At 41.6% G+C, this 18,818-nt stretch overlaps 1 protein-coding gene across 1 annotated transcript in view; it reads left to right on the forward strand.

Annotated features, from left to right (window-relative positions):
* Positions 1–18,818, forward strand: part of kcnh2b (potassium voltage-gated channel, subfamily H (eag-related), member 2b) — a 281,118-nt gene that overhangs the window by 152,366 nt on the left and 109,934 nt on the right. Inside the window, exons 3-6 of the mRNA XM_069667808.1 lie at positions 4,945–5,100; positions 7,071–7,281; positions 7,833–8,167; positions 8,252–8,463. Of these exons, the coding sequence (XP_069523909.1) occupies positions 4,945–5,100; positions 7,071–7,281; positions 7,833–8,167; positions 8,252–8,463 (914 nt within the window). The remainder of the gene's footprint in view (positions 1–4,944; positions 5,101–7,070; positions 7,282–7,832; positions 8,168–8,251; positions 8,464–18,818) is intronic.

Genomic DNA, 18,818 nt, shown 5'->3' on the forward strand with positions numbered 1-18,818 from the left:
AAAAAAAAAACATATACGTCAAATGTTTCCAAAAGTATGCAAAGTTGTTATTAAACAATACATATTCTTTATTGTATAGAAACACCCCATGTGCAAATACGTAATATTATGCATGCTGTTATAGGTAATATTCCCATGTGTGGTGAAAATATACAATTACATTTTGTTTGATTTCAGTGTCACTTATTTTATTATCTCTGACTCTCGTAGCCTCACACCTGATCCTTTCACCTCAGACAAGAAGGGAGGATCTGGTTGATTGAACACTAATCTTTAGTCCTTTAATCCACTTGTTCTATAACACAGATTATGATGATGACTAATTTCTAATCCAGCACATTGCAGGATGCACTGTGGCCGAGAGGTGTTGGGTCACCTTGTTTATCTCTCTCAGGGTGAACAGGTTAAAAAGGAGAGATGCCAAAACCTCCCTGACCACCCTTTGGATTCTGTCTTTCTTCATTGTGCAGCTTCAGAGTTGTATGTGGGCTGACTTCAGGTTACTGTTAAATCCTTGTGAATTGCTCACCAATCCTCTCTCATCTGCTGCTAAACTGGAAGAAGGATTTTCCTGAACAGCTTCGCTCCTTGTCCCTTTAAAACAACAGGCAACAGCGTCCTTTACTTTTTCTTTCTTTCTTGCTGTTGCTCTTAAATTGCTCCGTATTCCACCTTTTTTCCCCCTTCCATTATCTTTACTTCTTTCCTAATTTTTCCTACCTCCCCCCTTATCTCCCCTCTTTTAATCTGGATTTCTGTCTTTACCTCCCTCGTGTTCTTCATCCTCTCATCCCACTTCTGTCTTTTATCTGTCCTGCCCTCCTTCCTTGTTTAGATGCTGGATTTCTAATTCAGGCTACACCAGTTCAATCATAGCTTGTAAGGAGCCCGAGTAATCCACATGAACTGATTTAGTGGTTTAAAAACAGCCCAACCCAGAGTTGTGTATAGGTAGTCTGGGGCAGTTGTCACGGAAATCAGACATTTTTTAATCTGCAATTGCTTTTGAGGATTGTGTGAGCACAGGTTGTCCATATATAACAGTTTAATCCTTTTCAAGGAGGCCAAAGACAACACTAACACCATCTTTGTGATGACATACATCTAAAACACAGATTTGTGATGTGCTATAATGTAATCTTTAGAGAATGCCTGTGTTCAAGGTCCGGGCTTTTGTGCTTAAGCCCTGATTGCTACCAAAGACAAGGTAAGTTTATTTGTAGAGCATCATTCATGCATTAAGCAATTCAAAGTGCCTTACAGAGATAAAAACAGAGCATTAAGAACATAAAAAAAAAAGTAAGACTTAGCAAACATAGATCCAAAAAACAAAATATATTAAAGTAATAATGAAGATTTTCATTTAAATAAATGTCCATTAAGTCAGCCCAAATCACAAGCATCACCCAGCAGTGGTTGGTCTGCCAGAGAGGGTAGGCGGAGCTAAGCGGCTGCTTTTCCAGTCTCTGCAAGTGTTGCGAGTAAACAGTAATCTACTATGGCTGAACAAACAAAGAAAAGATGGATGACTACAGATACAACTTCAAAAATAAGTGAAAATCCAAAGAAAAAGAAACAAACTCGACGCTCAGATGAAGCAAACATTCTAAAAAGGAAAGCGACCGTCAGCGAGGAAAATCAAGAGTTACAACTGTTACTGTTTAGATATCTGGGAAGTGTGCTCCTGCCATTACTCTTTGTCACCATAGGTGCTGCCTAAGATATAAGTTCAGGTCCCAACAGAACACTACAACAGTATGCTTCCTTCCTTCCTTGATGCTTTCTAACATGTAAATGAGAAACGCCTTTAAGTTTTAACTCGTCAGTTAAACTTATTAGTCGTGTTCCCCAGAACACTTTGTATCTGCGGGTTCCAAAGGTATTCCCAGAACTACCTTTTCTCCTGTCAGGGTTCCAAACCCTTACAGACCACATACTAAAGCATTAGCGTCCACATCTGACGGAGCTATCCACAATAGCAAAGCCTTTAGTTTTATATTAAGAACACACACATACACACACACACACTAAATCTGAGTTGTCTTTTTAAATTTGAACACACAGCCTTGTACGATCATCGGACCGTCCCTGGTCTGCAATGAGCAGTTTGCACTCTGTGCTTTTTTTGGATGTGTTTTAGTGCATTGTGATAATCTCCCAGAGCTTTGTAAATCAGCAATGCTGAATCAGATTATCAGATGCTACAAGCTGAATTGGAATACATCCAGACAGAGCATTTAGATGGAATGACATTTCCCCAGTTAACCTCCAAGTTCAATTTATTTCAGATGCTCTCTGAGCAAATCTTTTACTGCAGTAAGGAGACGGTGTGATCGTCAAGGAATATTCTGATGTCTTATGAAATATGTGGGCTCAATTCTTGATCTTTTAGGACACAAGCATGCGCACAAACACCCTCAGATAAACCCAAATATGTGTGCACGTGTCCACACTGACTGTATCTGCAGGACAGTAGGACTCACTCTCCTGTGCATTGATGTGTGACTGTAACGTATTCATGCATGTAGAATTGTTGTATGTGTTGCACGTAAACACACACTTGCACACCCAGTAAGAGATGTGAACATGACTGAGTGCTCCAGTTTCATTTGAGGAAGTGACAGTGAATCCGTTGTCTTATAATGTATTAGACTTAAAACAACGAACAGAAGATAAATCCTCTTTTGTACACATATAATCCTACATTGTGACCTGTGTGTACATGCATGCACATGTGTGCGCTAATGCACACACGTGTGTACCAATCACATCTGTCGTCCACTAAACGCACGTAGCTGTGTCCTGTGTCTCAACAGAAACATGCTCACAGTTTGCTGCTTTTACAGTTTGGTTTGAGAGACTGCTGAGTCAATAAACAGTCCAATGTCTGCAACAACAGATCTGTTAGAATATTAAAGGCTTTCTATTGAATTGTCTTCCACAAATAGCAAAAATATAATCCCCCCAGCAACATGGGATCCAAAATGAAAGCGATGAAGAGAGAGGAGTACAAACAGAAATGTGTCTCTGTTCATGTGACATTGATCAGAATCATTGAGATAATCCATTAATCCAATTTAATCTGTTTGACAACGTAAAATTAGATATTTCTTATTTGTAGTTAAAGTTGATTAACGTAGCATATTTCTCCCCAAAACATGTCGGCCTATTAGTTTGACTCTTCCTTTAGGAGAACCCTGCTTATTATTACACATGATTTTACTGTCATCCTCCTGCTGCATTAGTCGTGATGCAGCAACACCTTCGGTGATTAGAAGGGCTGTGAATGCAGTGTCACTGCTGCTAATGAAACAGGCATGAATGGGCATGACCCAGTAGCTTATGAATGAGCATGAGACAAGGTACCTCTCTAACCATCTGCACATAGACACGCATACACACACACGCTGTTAGAAATGGCCAGATGGTGTAATCCTTTAGTTTTCCCTGTTTCATTTTTTTTCCCCCCTCCTGTGTCGGGATTATGCTGTCGTCCAATCGGATTTCGGCCCACTCTCCAGTGATGATGTGAGATGAATGACAGGGCGGATGGGTGAGCGATGCGGGCGGCAGTAGACTGCACTGTATGTCTATCGTGTCAGCTCTTAGCTCTTTAAACTGCCAAAACTGCTGTGGCTGCCATTTGTAGAGCCGGTCACTGACCATCACTGTGCAGGTAAGAGACGGGTCAGAGCGAGGTAGGCTGGGAACTGGAAGGAAGGCCACTTTTGGCAGTGTGCAAGGCGTCCATTTTTGGAGGAAACGAACATTAGCACAAGGATTACGTGCTGACAAACTTAATAGCTTTTCTGAAATTGGATGCATTTTGTTGTAGCTTGGTTTTATAAAGTTGTTGTTTTAAGGACCAGGGGGACAATTTGATGTTTGCTTTGTAATCAATTGGATTGAAATGATGTGAAACATAACAACATGGCTGCTTGAATACATTTCTCATACTTGAGAGTAAAATGACTGTTGTTTTATTGCTCTGTTCATTTTGTGTCATTCAGATGGAGCTTTATTTGGAACTTTTATTATGAACTTGATCTGCATGTTGTAATTGGTCTGTTACAGATAAGGACAGTTTATTCATTCTACATCTACTTTTGGAAGTCTGGATAACTTGTAGTTGTCGGTTTATACATTGTTCCTCTTGCTGTATAATGCAGAAAAGAGTTCCTTGAATGCTCACATTATGCTTCCAAAAAGTCTCATAAAAAAGTAAAAATCGAGCAAACTCTCGCTCTAGTTTGAGGCGCTGCCTGATTGTATCTGAGCAGTTGTACTAATTTTGTCTTCACCCACTTGTTTGATGTTTTCAGTGATTTAAATATAGATAACTGTGCCTTTTTCATGTCTCAGTGTGTGTGTACATGTGTATTTGAAGCTTTGAAGGTTCCACTTCCTTCTGTTAAAACCAGAATAGCGGCTTATTTTGACTTGCAGTCGAGCTGCCGTGTACAGTGGGTTACGTCATCAGAAAGACCTGGTAGAAAAAGCCACTTACTGTCATGTGCAGTCTAATTTCACGCTTACTTAGCTGTTTTAGCACTCGTGTGGCAGATTAGCGAACGTGCCCGGCCTCGTATGGAAGCGAGAGTGTGAGCTGATGAAGCACAGATGCACATTTAATAAGGAGAGTGAATGTGTGAAAGTGGGCCTGTGTGATTAGTGTGTCCATGCTCACATGCACAGGGTGCATCTGTGACTACTCTGAATGTGCATTGTAGTGTTTTACACACAAATTCAGATGTAGAATTACACATTGTCATTACAAATGATTGATCTAATGTTTTGTATGTGAAAAGACAATTCTGCTGCTCTTCACACTTTGGTGGTTTCAATCCCAATTCTTAAACCTGTGCACTTTTGGGTCTGGTGCTGAATAAAAGCTCCCATCAATACCAATCAGTAAGACTGAACTTTTTCTTTCTTCCCATGCAGGTCAGTGCTTTCTGTGTATGGTGGACGTGGTGCCAGTGAAGAACGAGGATGGCGTTGTGATCATGTTCATCCTCAACTTCGAGGTCATGTCAGACGATACACTTTTAGACCACAAAGAGGAGCTCAACCATCGCCTGCCTACCTGGCTCGTCACCGGTAACTACTGATTTAACTTAACTCTTTCTTTGTTGTTTCCCACTTTATGCTAATACAATTTCAACAAGTTGGCAAAGACAGAGGATACACTTGCTGAATCCAGGTTTCCTACATTACTGTTTATCCATGTTTTCCGGCACTCGCTGTTGAACCATCACTCTCCAACCCCATCGTTTATATTAGTCTCATTACTGTCTGCAGCACATGTAGCAGAGCATCCCAGCTGAGCAGATGGCGGTCGGCTCTAGAATTGGTTGATAATCATAATGTAATAAACTTAAAGCTACAGTGAGGAACTTTGGGTTTGTGTTGATTTTGGCACCCCATGAGGACAGCAGTACCTCTTACCTCTTAACAAAGGCAGCTTGCGGGTAACTGCTTCATCTGACACCTACCCCCCGCCAGCGGTTTCAGGCATTAAAAATAACTAGATAGAAATGATCAATCTTGTCGCTGATGGCTGAAATTAATTCTGATGACTCTATATGACCTACAAAAGCAAACCAGACCGTTTCATAAGCATTGAAAAACTCCTCACAGGAGCTTTAATTATACTTTGATGAAAATATCCTTTACAGCTATCAACCTTCTTAGCACCTTTGCAGAGTCATAGTGGTGCACATTTAACACAGAAAATCAAATATCGACATTGCTCACTCAATGAGTCCTCATGTTTTCAGACTTAAAATGCTCCGCTTGAAATAATAAATTATGTCTGATGTGTTTTTTCTGCAAAATATGTTTAATTACCTTGTAAAAATCCTCCCAAGGCATCTCCTCCTTCTCCCTCATTAAAAATTCCAGAATCTGCAAAGGCCCCGCCCATTATGCAAATTTCCAACCGCCCCCTTTGTCGATAAACAAAACACATCTCTGCCATAGTTTAGTGGCATCTTGTTGAAACCTAGCTAGCTTGAAGTTTAGTAATTAGTAGTGGTAACGTTAACGTTAGTAGTCAGTAGTGAGTTTGCAAAAATTACGATGACGGTTACAGCTGGCTCGCGCATTGCCAAAGTGGTTGTCATAGGTTACACATAATGACATGCATAGCGTCACCCCGTCCATTAACGGAATTGGCTCCTTAGGTTTGTGACGTCTCAAACCTGCCAATCTGAAAATGTGTTGTTCAGCCTGTCCTTGGTACACTGCAGTTTAAAAGCAGACAGGCCCAGCCATGGAGATGATGCTTATGTTGTCCCTGATGTGTCTTGTAGCACATGAGAAACACCACATGGAGATGTTTACAAGGTTAAACACTTGATTTTCAATGGAGGGGGGCTTTTACACTATTAAAAACCATAGATGTAGAAGTACTTATGAATACAGTGGGTGCACAGACTAACAGGTATAAAAAACATGGCCCTTTTAATTGACAGATTATGAAATTCATGTTACGATTGGGCCATTTATTTCCAATGCGACAAGCATTGGAAATAAAGGTGCCTTTATAAATCGATTTCAATAACAAAAGTGGACTTCAATGAGAAGTGACAACCATAACTTTAACCTAACTTGATCATTTACACTCTGCTGGCAGGTCAGGTTGTTTTGTTGGGCTGGTTTTACAAAATGCTATTTTCAGGATCGGGATTGTGCACTTAATATTCCAGAGGGATAACCCTGCAGAACAGCATCTAAACTAGGACACTGATAACATTAGGAATCATGTTTGTCTGTTCACCAGATTTCTTGTTTTTAAACCGAAATCTAATCACTGTCCCAGATTCCTGTTTCTTTTTTAGGTTGTATTTTCAAGGTCTGTTAGGCCAGTTCTACTCCCCCTCTCCCCCAGCAAGACCTCCACTGCACATAATATCCTCCCATCCTATCTCTACTTGTTTCTCTCTGTGATACACAATTTCCTTTCCATGTCTCCTTCATGCCAGAGTTTTAAGTTGGAATCCATCTGTCAGTCTGCAGGCAGTGAGTGTTTTTCCTCTGTCCTCCCTCCTCCTCCTTCTCTCCTCGAGGTCGTCCACGGGGCTTCAAGCTGCGTCTCCCACTGCTGCGCTCCTTGTCCAACAGTAAAGTGTCTCTGGACGACGCAGAGGCCGGTCACATCCCCACTGCTACGCCGCTGCCGCAACACCCAGACCGCCACAGTCCCGAGTCCCTCGGCCTGGGGGAGTTCCTGCCCCTGCCCCCTTTACCAGACCACAAAGAGCAAATCAGTGGAAGCAGGTATGTCCAGCAGATTACTTTTTACAAGTTTGTGGTGTGTAGAGAATTTGTCTAGATTCTGCTTGTGTCGAACATGTCTTGCACTCTGGAATGATTTAGTACCACATATTCAAGTAGCCCAGTTCCGAATTAATAAAATTAGACTTCATGCAACTTTTTTCTGTTCACACTGATTTGAAAAAATCTGATCTCTGTCGCATGGGGGGGGGGTTAGGGTAATTGGGACACTTAGGGTAATTGGGACACTTTCGGCTGCAGTATGAATGCAGCATTTGATTGATATAGGTGCAATATCGGCTCCCAACCCACAAAGAAAATATCCCATTAAAAAAAATTGGCTGCCATTTTTCCCTCTAAAATTAGGACTTTCTTAATCTTAAATCTGTCTGCAGGGACACACAGCGAGGCCAGCAGCATTCTGTTTTGCTCAAAGATTTCTCAGTTTAGTTTAGACACTTACCGATCACATGGCTTAAACCTGAAATGTACAGTTCAATGACTCCAGATCTGTAACCGTGTTAATACCCATTATGTCCTCTTCTGTTTCCCAGGTCAGCTCTACAGAGTTGGCCTGAAGACCGCCAGGAGGACCAACGCACCTTACTGGGCTCTGACCCTCCTGTACCCCCGCCTCCTCCTCCTCACCACAGAACTCACCTGGTGGGTCCACTCACCCAGTCGTCACCCTGCGTAGCACCTCACCACCACCGCCTCAGCCTCAACCCAGACGGTTCGGGCTCCAACTGCTCCCTGTCGCACAGCCGCTCGCGGGAGAGCTTCCTCAGCATGCGTCGCGCCTCCTCAGTAGACGAGATCGAGGCCATGAGGCCCGACTGGGACCGGAAGAACCGGAGAGCGAGTGTCCGGCCGGGCAGCAGCAGCACGGGTGAGGAAGGGGGAAGGAGGAATAACAGACACCTCTTTTTTGTTATTCCCTTTGATTTTCACTTCTGTTTGTGTTTGTTTGCAGGTGCAGTAAACAGTAAGTCCAATATACTGAACTCCACGTCGGACTCTGACCTCATGCGGTACCGCACCATATCAAAAATCCCTCAGATCACCCTCAACTTTGTGGATTTCAAACCTGACCCACTCATCGCCCTGCCCACCGGGGAGATGGACATCATAGCTCCCTGCAAGCTCATCGACCGGACGCACAACGTCACAGAGAAAGTCACACAGGTAGGACACAGTTCATGTGTAAGCAGAGAGAGTCTGTGCTGTTTGGGAAGGTTTGGGCCTTGCTGAATTTGGTGCATCAGTTCTGGAAATTGTTCATGCAAAGAATATTGATGTGTGAGTGTGCTCTCGGACAAATGTAACCAAGTTAACATAATTAACTTAGCTCCTGCAAGCCACTTCCACCTGCTGTAATGTGACAAGTCTTCCTGGGGAGATAATGCTTGTACCACAGCTCAAGTGAATGAGAATGAGATGGATATAGCTCTGATGAGATGATGATGGAGGGCGGCATGGCAGCGTTCCAAGTAATTGACTTAGGGAGCAGCAGAAAAAAGGAGGTATGGGACGTGTTGTGAAGCAGCGCTTTCATTTCCACAGTTTGTCTCAAGCCTGTGTTCTTCATCTCTCATTTGCCTGTCAGAGTCAGAGGAGTCACATCCCTTCTCCTCTCACAGGCTGCAAACACATCACTTCACTCACACTAATTGCTCTTAAAAAAGCTTTTACCTCCCACTGATTCTGTCTGAAGTCTGTCTTACATAACTAACACCTGGCTACAGGAACACTGTATGCAATGACATATCCTATAGCTGCTTAAATTTGAGATGTGATAGAATTCAACCAGAATGATAAACTTCAGCTATTTTTTCTATGCTTGTTAATGCAGATGAGTTGTCTTTTTGCAATGAATTTTCATGTTGAAAAATGATTTGTGTGTGTTGCCACCACCTGTGTTCTCCCGCCACATCTGCTTAAAAGCATTTGTCTGAGTGATGTAGTGCAGGAGACACAGACGAGGCGACCATATGGGGCATTTTGCAAGACGGAGAGTCTGTTTGTCTTCTATATTTTACCAAGGTGCTTGTTTGTTGCACAAAATGCAACCAAAATAGTTATGAAGGAATCAATGGTTATAAAGCCTGAAGCCTTGTGAGCTGATCAAGATGTGACTCTTGTCACAAATCTAGTGTCAGATGTGAATGACACGGTTGTTCACTCTACAAATGCTTCTCTTTTTAATTACTGGAGTTTCTTTCTTACTTTCAGCCTTCTATGTCTGAGTGTGTATTCAGCCGAAATGTCTCACAATGATTGCCAATTTGACGACCCATCAATCAGCTACCTGTAGATGAATCAGTTTATTGTTGAAGCAAACTGTAGCGGGGTGAAATCACTGCCCATTGTAAATCACCTGGATTCAGAGTCTATGCGTTTTCTTTGGTTAGCCATATATATTTATTTTGAAAATAGTGATGTGCATTTTCCTCCTTCAGAAGATATTCTCCTGGTATTCTTCATAGAGTTTGAAAAGTAATCACTTCGGACATTATACTAATTAAAGTAATAATCTCAAAGATTATTCATTTAAATAAAAATGCCTGTTAAATCTTTCGCGAATGAGGTAACACAATGGTGACTGAGCCTTTGGCGCACTGATGAAAGCCTTTGCATTGGCAGTATATAGTAATTTTATGGACTGGGTGTCTGTGGCGACATTTGCGGAAAAAGTTAGTGATGCGTTTACCGCCATAGTTGTCGCCAAAGAGATCTTTGAGATTATAACTTTAAATATCTTCTCTTTTTTTTAAAGAATATCGTCAACTAGCAATAACTGCAAACTTGTGCTCTGTTGAGGGAAAATAAAAACATTTCAAGGTCAAAATGATGAAAGAATTTTGACTAAACCAACTCTCTTTTTAGTTAACTTTTTTGCAGGATAATGGGGGTTGTAAAGTAGTTTGGTCGTCTGTCTAAGATGCTTTCAAGAGTTTTTATTAATTCAAACTTTAACAAGGGCCAGTGCAGTCCTTTAATCTCAAATTGTCAGAGGTTTCTGACTCTTTCTCAGATTTTAAAGCCCATATTGGGAATAAGATGAACAAAGAGCAATAAATAAAAGATTAAGTTAAGCTCTTTGCTAGGATTGCAGGCTACGTAGACTTACTCAACAGGAATATAAATGATCTATTCTTTCATATTGTGTGAGTGATGCGTCATGCTTGCTTTTCTCTCTGAGTAAGAATGGGAACATCAACAGAGAATTATACAAAGTTGATGATGCAACATAACGTAAACCTAATGCAATCATGGAACATTGTATGTGAGGTGCAGCTGGCAAGGTCAAAAGATAAACCTTAGTAGATGTGAGTGTGTGTCTGTGTGTGTGTGTGTGTGTGTGTGTGTGTGTGTGTGTATGCATGCATGTATGAGCATTAAAACCACACTACATACTGTAGATACATTAAAGTGCAGATGGAGGGAACAGCACCAGCTGTGTCTCCAAATGCTGTGGACTACTATTTATAGACTGTTACAGGAAGGATGGAAAAACACAAAACCTGCAATATAACAGCACGTATGACAGCCAGATTTTCCTTCTCTTTCTTTTTAAAGTCATGTACTGATAACATCATTCAAACAGCAGGGTGTTTTTATGGTTTGATGTTAGTCCCATAAGCCTCTACAAGAACTGCTTCCACTTGCCCCCTGACTGTCTGTGGAGTCCAATAGTCTGCAGCTTCAGAGTGGACTGCAGCAGCTGATGTCAGTTATTGCTTTGTTTTCAACTACAGAGACAGAAATAATCACTTAAATCTATAACTGAGCTGCGTGGTTCACCTCAGAACCTTCTTACTCTTTGATCTGTGCCTGAGAACAACTGCTCAGTGGATGGTATGTTATTGTAAGAGCACCTGCATTACCAGCTCAGGCCTGAAGATGGCAGCACCACATCAGGCAGTGCGATGACGGGCCCTGGCAAAACCCTCAGAGGAGCAGAGAAGAAGATGTTGAAAGGCAAACAAGGCTGAATAATTTAAGTGTTCCATAAAAACATCTGACACCCCGAACACGAGCACATTCACATTCTCGCTCTCATTCGCTTCTGGCACTGTCCCCTTTTCCTGCTCGCAACATGTTGGTTTTTGCCTCTTGCTCTTTGTCATGACCAAGCTGCTTTGCACACAAACTGGCTCATGAATGCTAAATTGTGTTGTTTTGTTGGCTGAAATGTAAATGCACCAGCAGCCTTTAAAGGTCCCATGAAATTAAAATAGGTTTGTTACATGTCTCTCGCTCTGATTGTCGCCTTTATATAAGTATAAGGCCCAACAATTTTGTAGGTATTCTTGATGATTTTGAAGGAAACGCATAACTACCCATAACCAATGCAATCCTGTAACTGGGAACATTAAAATGTTTTTAGCTTCAGGTTGTCTGTTTTTTTTAAAGCATAAATTCAACAATTAAGGAAAGCCCATTTTTATTATAGTCTTGAGCTTCAGGAGCCCAGCTGACTTTTGATTGACACTTTACCCAGTTTAATATGGGAGACTGGATAGATGGATGGATGTGGAGGAGTGGCTCAGCAGACCACAGAACAGCCCAGAGATAAACGAGCATCCTGCACACTTGGATGCACACATACACACTTTAGTGACACTCTTGGCGTCTATGACTACAGTCATGTCCTATAGGGGACACTTGATTAGCTCCAGTCTAAGATACACACCCCACACACTCACCCATCACAGCTCTCATACAATATTCCTGACACACACACCCAGCTCCATACATGGCATTCCTTCAGCCATGTGAGCATGCACTATAGGAGCACTTGACGCTCTCTTACGCTCACACACACACTGCCTCGCTACTCAAGCAGCCTGTCACATCCAACTCCACAGTGGGATCCAATGGAGCCATGGATGGCACACACCGCGCCCAGCAGCAAAGCGGTAGGAACCGTGTCCATGTCCTTAAAATCTAACACGACCTCAGCTTGCGTTGGAAGTTTGACTTTTGTGCATGTGTTGTGTTATGAGGGCCTGTGCATTGAGTGAGGAGACTTTAGATGCTATCATCTCTTGTAGTTTCAGTGTAGAGGGCATAGGACGATTAAGATACTGTTGTTTCTACTCTGCATGATGTGTTAGTCAGTCTCAGGATTTTATTTTGTCCAAAATCAGACGAAAACAAATTTAAATGTGTCAAATGTACAATCAAAGTGTTTACAAGAGGATACATTGTTGTTGTTATTATGCCAGCATTCATTTATCCCCTCATTAAAGCTTTTAAAGTTTGCCCTGCAAACAAACAAACAAAGAACTTCAGATGTTTGTAGCTGGTGTACAACACACAGTGCATGCATGGGTTCCCTCTGGCTTCATCCACAGTCCAAAGACATGCTCGTTAGGTTCATTGGTGACTCTAAAATTCCCGTAGGTGTGAGTGTGAGCATGGAAGGTTGTTTGTCTCTATAACCACTTTCCCATGGGTCAAAAACCCACTAACACCCTTTTTTGATTAATGGGAAAGGTTACAATCGGCATTCAGACCCGGGTCAAGTGACTCTGCAGTAGACCCGGGTAATTATCGCCTCAGCTCCGATCTATATTGATAGGAACACAATACCTGTGTCGAAATGCTAATATCCTACCCCTTTCCGGCACGTTGCTATGTTCCATCGCTAACTTCTGCGACTCCTTGTCATCTCAACTACAAATTCAGCCCGCTTCCGTCCCAGCAGCACTCGAACATCGTTCCAAATTTGTTGGCGCCGAGTTTGTTAAACAGACTGAATGAACAATAGATACAATAATGACCTAACCACCGTAACATCTGCACTGTTTACCCTATTTCTGGCACGTTTGTGACGTCAGATGGCGACGCAGCGTAAAAGAGACCGACAGGAGTATACTCCACTGGCAATGGAAAAAGAGAAAATCAGCATTTATAAGTGGTTCTTGTGTCAGCCCTGTGATTTACTGGCGACCAGTCCGGGGTGGACACGCATTTTCATACTTACATTATTATAAGAATTTAGATTATTCATTACTTATTTTAGGCATGTTGTTTAGCAGCTATTTATGCCCCCCTTTTCTTCATGCTCTGGTTATAGTTTTCATTAAGTATGAAGTCAAACTGTCAACTCTTGGTGTGGCTTTTAGGGGTCGTACTGGTCCAATTTGTCTCTGTGGGCCCTGTGACAACACCGAGGACCAACTTCTAAATTAGAAACATTTTATGAGCACTCGCAAACTTTGTGGTTCTTTGACAAGATTCAGTCCCAATTAAGCTGCATGTAAAATGTGCAGAATTTTGGATATTAATCGCCAAAGTGTTTCCTCTGACAGAAAAAGTTTGTACAGAAAATGAGAGGAAAGTCTCTCCGGTCTAATGCTGAGCACCCCGGTGGAGAAATTGTGAATGGGGGTGGCAAAAATTGTCTTAATTAGAATGATTTATGAGGTTAGTTTTTCTTAGCCTGTGCCTTTCCTCGTCTCCCTGCTGCGGCACTGCAACCCAAAATGATTCCTCCAGTATATTCAATCATTTCAAGACAAACACCCACATTAATAATCAAAAAGTCATTATTTTTGGGTTGTTAAAATCCCACTGTTACAGCCGCTGTCACCGTATGACACCGCTGCTACTTTAAGAGTCTGAGTTCTGTGCAGATAGAGCAAAAGCCACTTATCAAAGAACACTTGTTATGCCATTATAGACTTACATCACTTTAAAAGGAATGTAGGCTGTGTATATTTCTTTAATGAGCTTGCTCTGCAGGAAATGAGAGGAGGAGATCTCTGTGGAGAAGGCAGAAGGATTGTGTCACAGCTTTACTGTACTTTAACCGTGTGTGTGTGTGTGTGTGTGTGTGTGTGTGTGTGTGTGTGTGTGTGTGTGTGTATGTATGCGCCCTCTGCTGTGATGTGAAAGTGCATTATAGATCAGTTTGGTAAAGTCTGCTTCTTCTCTTCAATGGAATACGACATTAAATATTTCAAGCTTAAGCAACTGGAACACTTTCAGATCATCATGTTTCTTAATATTCGAGTATCTTATAATGACTCACACTGCAGGGAAAAATTCAAGGGTTCCTCTGTCCCTTTGAAGCCTCAACTGCCACTATACTCACATTCTGTTCACAACAATTAATTATCTGTGAAATATACATGTGCAATAAACTAATGTGGAAGGCAACAGGCATATGTGTGTACTGGGGAAAAACTGGGTTCTGCCGCCTGGAGTTCAGTGTGACCTGAAAAACACAGGCTTTGTCTCACTGCGACAACATTAACGCAGTATGATTTAGTACAACTTAAGCCAACCCTTTGCCTTAAAAAAACGTCAAAGTTCTGCACTACCAGAGGCTAGGGTTAGAGCTAGAAGGTCCCTGGTTTGAATCCCGGTTCGGACCAAGGGGGCCTGTTCTGTGTGGAGTTTGCATGTTCTCCCCGTGCATGCAAGGGTTCTCTCCGCACACTCCAGCTTCATCCCACAATCCAAAGACATTCTCGTTAGGTTAACTGGTGACTCTAAAGTTACCCTTAGGTGTGAGTATGAGCATGAATGGCTGTCTCTATGTGTCAGCCCTGTGATTGACCATGATCAGTCCTGGGTGTACCCCACCTCTTGCCCAGTGACAGCTTGGATAGGCTTTAGGCCCCTTGCGACCCTGAACAGGATAAGCGTTATAGATAATGGATGGATGGATAATGGATGGATTAGCATGTAGCCAACGTTAGTTATTTGCTTAGGTAACAATATCATGACATCAGTTTGCTTTATAGCATTATGTGAGCTGACATGGGCTGATTGGATTTACCTTCTATGTCGCTTTCAACGAGCTACCAAACTCCTTTCGGTCCTCAGAGTCCCTTTGAAGAAGCTAAAGATCCAGCTCTTTATGAACACCTCTGACCTTAATGATACTGATGCTATTGATGATGACATTGAGGATGTAGTTTAACGCCCTATACACTTACTGACTTCGTTCCCTCCTGTCTTGATCGTTGCTTGTCTTTGTGCATCCGTCTGTGAGTGGAATGCTTGTGCTGTAAAAACTAGAGCAATCTTCAGTAAACCTTTAATTATGCATTGGGGAAAACAGTTGCGAACACAAAACCCTTTTTTGTTCGAAGATTAAAAGTATAACAGAGACTCAGATGAGAGTTCATTTCCCCGCATGCTGCTGCTTCACTCTTGTTTGTTAGTGTGGAGTGCAGCAAAGCTGCTGCATTAATTGAATTCCCTTCTAGTCAAAGCCTGATGATGCATATTTGCATAGGGTCATGAGTATGCATGAGCCTTCTAAATAGTGTATGACGTGAATGATTCAAAAGCAGGTATTTTTAGCAGTGCCACATGTTTTTTGCTGAGGAGGTGCCGGGGGGGGGCCGGGCTTTAATGTGACACTGTGGTTGTTTTGGTGAGAGTTGCACCTCTGGCAAAGTCCCAGAGCAGAGCAGTGTCCGTTAAATAGGACACAAATTAGTACAAATGAGGGGCTTTGTCGTCTTCAAGAGCATTAGGCAGTCTACCTGGAGGAGAGTGCCTTATGCAGCTGTGTGATCTAATCTTTTTCAGCCTGTGGATGGTTTGTTAGACATCTGACGGTGTTCAATCAATTTCTTCTTCTTCTTCTTTGTGTTTCTGCTTTCAATTTAAAGAACAAAGTACTTTGTTTTCAATTTTAGTCTGGACTGTGTTAAAGGTGCAAAACATGAATCAAATTTGAGTCTAATTGCCGCAGTTCTCACAGTAAAAGAAAGCGTACTACAATACTTATTTTAAACCACTGTGCTTGTTCTTGTCCACACATATTACGCCCTTTATTCATCAACAAAAAGAAATTACTTTTATGGCAGGATGACCAAGGAAATTGTATTGATTTATTGAGGCTATTTGCAGTTTGAGCCTGCAGAAAAACTCCATAGCTCAAGAACCATTCTCCTGTTTGCCACGCACTTCTTAAACAGTCCTCTTTTTGCATTCAAATTGCCCAATTCCCTTCTAATTTAAGAGATTTTTGTCGTCTGGCAGCACTTCTCAGTGTGACAATATGGTAATATTTTGGTGAGAAATGCATGTGCGGAGTGCCGCTGCCTGGCTCTGTCAGTTAAATGGGCTGGAATAGAGTGGAGTCTGGGAGCATGTGACGCACTCAACCTGCATGACTGTAATTTAGCCGCCCGCTCAGTGGCTCTGCCTCAGTACCTCAAATTGATTGAGTGCTTCCTCCATGTGAGTTCAATGACCCGCAGAGAAGGAAAGCATGCTGTCAGTGTCTTGAAGCAACGTATATCTACCTACAGACTGTATTCAGATCTGTTTCCAATGAGACCAGTTTATACAAGGTGTGTCAGGTGATTGTATAGATCACAGATGTACATAGTGATAACAAAATGGGATTTATTCCTTGTATTTTTCAAAGACATCCTCAATGCAGAATTATTAAACGGCATCCAAGTATACATTTGTCACCTGTGGGATGATGTAAGGTCTATTTTCTCTTTGCTTGCTCCCAAAGCGTTAACAGTCTTTCACACCGGAAACGCAAGTGCACATGAGGTAGAGTGTAGGAGGAGGTGCTTTCTATTACTCACCCTATAAATCAGCCAAGACGCAGCTAACTAATACAGAATGTAAACAATAATATTAATCTTCCAACCTGGTGTTTCTCACATATTTTCTGCCGTGCTGGGGATTTTTAACCCTGTCGTCGTGGGATAGGGAAAAAGAGTAACATGACTCTCTCTTCAAATCTTCTCCGCTGTGAAACTGACACAATATAACTTCCAAATGCTACTGGACAGGTGTGAAGGAGGTCAGCATATTTTGGCTTCAATTTGTAGAATTGTGGTGGAATTGCAGTGTGTGCCCTTCAGGCATTTGTCGGAGAGCACAGCAGGTTAAAATAATGGCCTTACTTTTGGAGTTTTGCACATTTTGGACTGTTAAAAAGACAATATTTCAGCCGGGGGCGGATCCTAATGTCCTGCATCAAACCGAGTGTTTGCTTGATGCAGTCAGATGCATCAGTATCTTCTGGTCCTTTTATGGAGGAGCTTTTAGAAGCATATCCCTAAAAGTTGTTTTTTAACTAATCATTGCCAAATATTTAACCTTTTGTAACTTGATTTTGTATCTGGGCTTGACGACTAATTTATGAAGATTGACTTAAAGTAATAATCTTGAAGAATTTCATTGAAATAAATGTCTGTTAAGTCTCTATCTATCACTGAATGAGGTAACACAATGGTGATTGAGCCTATGGCCCACTGATGAAACCCTTGGCATTTGCAGAATCAGGGTCATCAGAATTCTGGTATCAATTTAATAGCCGCGTTTTCTTTAGTGCAAATCATGAACTTTTCCTGAACCTATTTGTTTGATTATATTTAGGCACCCAGAACAGTTGCTTAGGTTTAGGAAAAGATCCTGGTTTAGGTTAAAATTATACGACAGTGTTTTGTTTTGTTTCAAACAGGACACAGTTGTCTTCTGGGTGAAAAAGAAACAGCTTATGGGGTTTTGAAATGTCCTGCAAAACCACAACCACAGTTAAATACAATGTTTTTAGGGAGTTTGGTTTTGATTAAGGTGTTAGTATAAAGTGCGTCCATGCTTAAATCGCCCGGATAGCCGTTAACGAGCACCTTAAGTATCAGTTAAATCACCTGTTCATATCCTTAAGATGTAAAATCAATCAGTCAGTTAAGAGAGTCGATCCCTCATGCTGCTGAGACGGGACATTTTATTGAAACCATTAATACGGTGAAACGAATCCTTCCGCTTATTTTAACTCAATTTAATGAATCCCACAACTTAATTTAATCTGTCTGCCAATTATCCATCATCGGTGAAGCAATTACGGGGAACAATGTGATTCCAATCCAAACCAAATATGAGCATGTAATAACAGAGACGTTTGTTATAAACTCACAGACCCAGTTGTAGTATCATAACTAATCTTTGAGTGTTAGAAGTGACTTTGAAAATGTTTTCCCTGTTGAACAAATGTGCTCATTCTGGAGCAGCTAATCTATATCAGATTCATCCGTTTTCCCTCCTGCTGCTGGGAGGCATCCTATTCAAACAACATTAGAGGGACATTGATTTGGCGATTTGTAACGCTCTATATAACGTCAGTTAGTCTCAAGTAAATTTAGGTGTGTCTTTGAAAAACCCGATGACACTGTTCATGGAGACTAAAGGACGATTACTATTGATTTTAGCTGGGATTGAAAAACGTCCAAGTTTAATGAGCAGCATTAAATATTAGTTAAGTTTTGTTGTGTGGGTAGAATCTGTTTTTTTTTATCTCTGTTGTGTGCGAGTAAAGTTTTTCGATGGCTTTCATGTTTTATAAGCCATTTTCACACATTCACTGCACTCCTAAACATTTCCTGACATTGTCCAGATCAGCTGTATGGCAGTTTTTTTGTGTGGACAGTCTTAGAATAACCTACGAAATATCATCTGCAAGAAAGAACAACCCATTCCAACACAATAGAATATTTCTTTGGGTACGAGTGTTGTTGGTAACTCCCTTCATATCTTCATAATCA

Source organism: Semicossyphus pulcher, unplaced genomic scaffold, assembly GCF_022749685.1.
Source record: "Semicossyphus pulcher isolate SPU_LCO1_2020_fin unplaced genomic scaffold, fSemPul1.0.p SCAF_18, whole genome shotgun sequence".
In the NCBI taxonomy this organism is placed as follows: Eukaryota; Metazoa; Chordata; class Actinopteri; order Labriformes; family Labridae; genus Semicossyphus; species Semicossyphus pulcher.